The sequence below is a fragment of the Sinohyriopsis cumingii genome, chromosome 3 (assembly GCF_028554795.1).
Source record: "Sinohyriopsis cumingii isolate HCF-2022 chromosome 3, ASM2855479v2, whole genome shotgun sequence".
Taxonomy (NCBI): domain Eukaryota; kingdom Metazoa; phylum Mollusca; class Bivalvia; order Unionida; family Unionidae; genus Sinohyriopsis; species Sinohyriopsis cumingii.
Genome location: NC_142963.1, coordinates 108,864,855 through 108,870,854, shown reverse-complemented (window position 1 = coordinate 108,870,854; position 6,000 = coordinate 108,864,855). Strand labels below are relative to the sequence as shown.

The window sequence follows — 6,000 nt, the reverse complement described above, 5'->3', positions numbered from 1 at the left end:
GGTGGAGAACAAATTGTTGGTCTAACGACATCGTAGCTGGGGGTAGTCTAGTTCTGGGGGGTGATAGCACTAAAACAATAAAACAAATAAGCAATAAATATGTGCTATGTTTTACATTGTAGGCCTAGGCCCGCTCCATTATGCAAAGCGGCGTTAGTGCCCAGATATCTGTTTTCTTTAAATCTTTTTAACATATTGTTACAGTTTACTATCGCATCGATTTTACCGAAATAGATCCCTACTTTAGTGCTCTACTCAATCTTTCATTAGGTGTGGTGGGGGATTTCCTGTGATAGTCCCGGGTGGTTCCCACGACAGTTTCCTATTTTTAAGATCTTTGTTTTATCGTGATTTATTTTGAACAAGATGATTTTCCAATATTTTCACATTCTTTCTCTAAGTATTTGAATGTAATGTCAGTCAGCTACTAGTTACGAGAGTTACGACCTCTTAGTAAAAGTAAGTCACCGATTGGTTGCGCATTTATAATGTCAGACTGGTTTTTGCTGTTAATGATAATTATGAACCTAAGATATACCATCGAAGGATCAGTCCATCTATCCCCGCCATCGAGATCAGCCATTTGTATTTTATTCCTGCAAGAAGTCAGACCTGGTTGAAACAGTTTACAACTTTCAGATACGTGAGAATTATGTAAGCGCTAAAGAATGCTAATTTATTATGTTTATCAGCATTTATGCATGTGCGAGACATCACCTTTACAAATATAACTGAATGTAGAATTTAAACTTTCTGATTGAAGATCCACATGGTTCCAAAATTGGTTTTCAGCTTTTGAAGTCCTGGAAAAGTTAAAGACGCTATTTTTAGGCCGTTTAACGATGGATTGAACCATTAGTTATTAATCAAATGCAGTTGGCATTATAAGCCTATTTTAAAGACTTATATGAATTGTGCATCACAGTAATCCATTGTTTGCCGTTGGGGGGCACGTGGGGAAGTCGCTAAGCCTCCAGAAATAACAACATAGCTGTTATTGCAAAGAGTGCACAATAGGAAGAAAAATAAGCTGAGCAGGTTCACATATTCTGGGAAATATTTAAAAAATATTTAAAATTGTACATGACAACTTGATTGATTGAGAGGACATTAAAAGATCTTAAGATGGTGTATGGTGAGAAAAATGGCGGCCGCCGTGTTACAAAAAGATCGAAATCCACTCCAAAACCGAAATACACATACTTTTACCATACTAACTGTGAATATAAATGTATTTGTTTGACTAAGGATAGAAAAGCAAAAAAAAAATTTAATTTTAATGATTTTATAGGAATTGTTTATATTTTCCTTTTTTTCTGCTCCATTCCTGTAATGCTGTCACTCGGTCGCCGTCGCACTTGATTGGACAGCTTTGACCTAGTTTTGTGCGTCAGGCATTGTCTTTATCAACTTATAGATATATAAGTATATGATATATACACCAAAGATTTATAAATGTACATTCAGGCTTCTTGCAGTAATAATATCCCCTTTATATTTCAAGTTTTCTCAAATTGTCATACCTGTCCAGTAGAGTAAAATAAAGTATGATTGAATGGCGTCATTACATGAATTGTGCACAAAATTGGTAAAATGTTAATAATTTGTATCAATATTAATTAAATCAAAGTTATGTTTATTATTAAAACATTTGCAAATATAGTCCAAGTTTCCTCTGACCCTTGCCACCCTTGATATTTGGACATTTATGTTGGGGTGTAGGGTCAGAGCGCATTCCCTAACGAAAAGATGGAATTCGCCAACACCATTTGGTGTCGGCATGGGGTTGCCGCTTACTAGCCAGCCCAGCAAACTTGAACGACCTTTCATAGAGATATACCTGCATGAAATCGATAGGAATTCCAACTTTTCGATACGGAATGCAGTCTGAACCTACACCCCAACAAAAATGTCCCAATATAAAAAAATGGAGTGGCAAGGGTCAGAGGAAACTCGGACTATTGCAAATAATGCTAATGTGGTGCACATCAGTAAATGTGTATTTTGGTATTTGTAGCCCTCATAACCATAATTGACTGACCTCCTACCAATTTGAAAAAACAATAGGCAAAAATGAGATTTAAAAAATGTACAGAGCTTTATTGTTTTCAGACATGATTTTTCTCCTTTTTAAAGTGGAATTCCGTTTTTCTCCTGACTTGAAACTGATTTTTCTTGATATAGTCCGTTTCTTTTAAATTATGTCCGATCCGGGTTTTTTAAATGGCCTGTTCGGTCCCATTCCGCAATGACCCTTGTAACGTATTCGCTTCATATATTAGTTATCCCACGAGTCTCGTAAAGAGTATTCTGATTGGTCAAAAGTTTAAATTCATCCAATGAATCTTTATGTAAATGAAACTGATGGCAATGGAAAGAAGTGTGCTTACAAAAAATGGCATCCCGAGTTGTTGAGAGATACCATGACACAAGAAGTTTAGATAATGGTCTAAAAAATGTATGGGAATGGCTGGAGCGAAAAGTCAACATATATTTAGTTGGTCAGTTTATAAGAAAAGGACTGGCATTTTGTGGTCTCTGCAATAAAGATATAAATTATGGAAGTTGTGGTTGGAACAGATGTAGCCCTCTGTCAGAATGTGCACTGCATGTCACCAACACAAACTGGAGCTCAAAAGGAAAAAGGCTCTCGTTGAGAAGGAAAAGAAACGATTGCACATTGAGCCAACAAAATCATTGTTTACAAAAAGGAAGGCTAAAGAAATCTTTGAAAAAGCCGCAAAAAGAGCTTGACTAGCATATCAACAGGTTTTGTATATTGGAGAAAAAGACCAGTGAATATATGGGATTATTTGTATATAGGTGATGTACTTGGGTGTTTATTTTACAGATTTGCTATGAAAAGAGAAGTATAATATGTTGGCAGCAAAAAATGCCTAATTATTGACTTAATTACGATGTGAACATTGACATGCACATGAAATAATATAAGCACCAATAGTATTGGAGAACAAATTCATGTGACAATAAATATTGTGAAATTATTCAAGTTGAAATTTTTTGGTAAGATTGTTAGTTTTTCAGATGATTATTTTGTTATATATTATGATCATAAGTTGCACCAGGAGCAGCTTTTCATGAGTATAAAATGCATTTTTGGTCTGGGCCCTCTCGACCCCCTGATTTTTTTTTTTGATGGAAGACCAAAATCATGTCTGTGTTTTATTATTTCAATCCTGATTATGATATTTTGAGTCCCTTACTTCATTATCACTTGTATGTTTCATGCCAAATCAAAGTTTTCAGTGTAAAAAAAATGACCGTGCACCTCTTTAATTTCTAGTTTCTGGAAAAGTTGTTTTCGGTTAAAGGGTAGATACTCGACTACACATATATTTATATAAAAGGTAAATGCTACGTCATCTGCTTCCGATGTTTACATTGTCCAAATGTGCCTTTAAAAAGTGGTGTAATTTGGAAGGACCCCCAAACCCATCTTTCATATTTTCAGCTTTTTTTTTTTTTTTATGGAAGACCAAAATCATGTCTGCGTTTTATAATTTTAATCCTGATTGTGATATTTTGAGTCCCTTACTTCATTATCACTTGTACGTTTCATGCCAAATCAAAGTTTTCAGTGTAAAAAAATGACCGTGCACCTCTTTAATTTCTAGTTTCTGGAAAAGTCGTTTTCGGTTAAAGGGTAGATGCTCGACTACACATGTATTTATATAAAAGGTAAATACTACGTCATCTGCTTCCAGTGTTTACATTGTCCAAATGTGCCTTTAAAAAGTGGTGTAATTTCTCTGTACGTGTCAAAGGGATATAATTCTGATAACATTCAATCATGGTAATTTATAGAATTTCCAGCAATTATTGAATCAGGTGAACTACATCTCTCTGTTTTCTGAGGAAACACCCATCATGTATGCAGATTGGTGCTGCGTTTGTATTGAAACTATGTTAAGCATGAAATGCGCAGATGATAGTGTTAGGGCCACCCTGGTTAGAGTCAGGTCAGAAATTACAAATCCTGGAAAGAAATGACCAAGTTTGTGCATGCTTTCTAACATTAAAGATTTTCATTATTTAAATTGGTAGATAAAGAATGGCTGCAACCAGAAAGGCTGCTGCTGAGAAAAAGCCTGCTGCTGAGAAAAAGGTAGTTGAAGTGAAAAAGGAAGCTGAGGAGGAGACGAAGGCAGTTGAGGAGAATGTTGTTGAGGAGACGGAAGTAGTTGAGGTGAAAAGTGAAGATAAAATGGATGTTGAAGAAACTCCAGTTAACAAAGGTAAATACTACGACATCTGCTTCCAATGTTTACGTTGTCCAAATGTGCCTTTAAAAAGTGGTGTAATTTTCAAAACTGCCATTGTAAAGCCTCTGCTGAAGAAACCAACACTAGACCATAATGATTTAAAGAACTACCGTCCAGTTTCTAATCTCCCATTCATTTCAAAAATCTTAGAAATGGTTGTTCTATCCCAGCTTATATCTCATCTAAATTCAAACAGTCTTTTTAGCAATGTACAATCTGCATATCGCCCTTGCCACAGTACTGAAACTACTCTTCTAAAAGTAGTTAATGACATCTCTGCATTGGATAGCGGAAAGATTACAGTCCTCACCCTCCTTGATTTGACTGCAGCATTTGACACAATAGACCATGATATATTCACCATCTCCAGCATGTATTTGGCATTCATGATACAGCCTTACTGTAGCTCAAGCCCTACTTGGTCAACAGGGCACAAATTGTATCTGCAAATGGAATACACTCCAACCCAGTTGATCTATGTTGTGGTGTTCCACAGGGGTCTGTTCTTGGACCTGTTCTCTTCATTCTGTACACTCAGTTGCTCTCAAGTGTCTTAGATCATCCAGTGACTCATCAATTGTACGCTGATGACACGCAAATATACAAATCTAGCCACCCAACTGAAGTTGATGCTACCATCCAAGGTGTAGAGAGGTGCATTTATGATGTGAAATCGTGGATGACTTGTAACAAGCTGCAGAAGAATGATGATAAAACTGAGGCCATTCTGATCACAACACAAAGACTTTCTCATTCACATCCTTTACCTAAAACAATAAATATCAGCAACGCCAACATTAAATTCACACAATCAGTACGAAACCTAGGTGTTACTCTGGGCAGTACTCTTACATTGCACCAACATGCCATGAACATATGCAAGGCTGCTTATCTTGAGCTGAGATGCATCAGCTCAATTCGCAAATATCTTTCAGTTGATGCCACTAAAACACTTGTGTGTTCATTAGTACTTTCAAGACTGGACTACTGTAACTCAATTCTGTCTGGTTCATCTCAGTGTCTACTCCAGAAACTTCAAAAAGTTCAAAACACAGCTGCTCGGATCTTACTTACAGTACCACGATCAGAGCACACCTTCCCGCTGCTCCATACCCTATACTGGCTATCCATTCGATCCAGAATCAAACACAAAATTTATTCTCTGTGCTACATTTCACTGTTGGACTCCAGTCCAACATACCTATCTGACCTCACCCATGTGTACACACCAGCAAGATACTTACGTGCCTCTTTTGACAATCGTATACTCATTATTCCAAGTATGAAAACAAAGTCATATGGACAGCGTTCTTTTGCATACCAGGGCCCAGCAACGTGGAATGAATTGCCTACTGAACTTAGACACAAAGACACATTGATCCCATTCAAGAGTGCTCTCAAAACTCACTTATTTCGACTGCAAGAACAAACTTAAAGACCTAATAATGTTTCCTACCTGAAATATTCTCAGCATGTTTTTATTTTTTTAATGTTTTTCTAATTTCATGTTGTTTGTTTTTGTAATAATATTATTGTTTCTTATCTTATAGGTGTTGTCTAAAGTTGTAAAGCGCTTAGAGCTTCTAAAGATTAGGCGCTATACAAAGTCCTCATTATTATTATTATTATTATTATTAATATTATGACAAGAATAGATATATATATTCAGACTTTTGAACTGCACAGACTTAAAATTCAACAGCTGATTTTCACAAGT

The 6,000-nt window shown here is 36.1% G+C and overlaps 1 protein-coding gene across 4 annotated transcripts in view; it reads left to right on the top strand.

Annotated features, from left to right (window-relative positions):
• The first annotated feature begins 548 nt into the window (after positions 1-548).
• The window catches only part of LOC149803522 (uncharacterized), an 88,772-nt gene continuing 83,320 nt past the window's right edge, over positions 549-6,000 (top strand). For all 4 annotated transcript variants that reach the window (XM_089953281.1, XM_089953279.1, XM_089953280.1 and 1 more), the window contains exons 1-2: positions 549-654; positions 4,066-4,256. In XM_089953281.1, the coding sequence (XP_089809407.1) occupies positions 4,073-4,256 (184 nt within the window). In that variant the 5' untranslated portion in view covers positions 549-654; positions 4,066-4,072. The remainder of the gene's footprint in view (positions 655-4,065; positions 4,257-6,000) is intronic.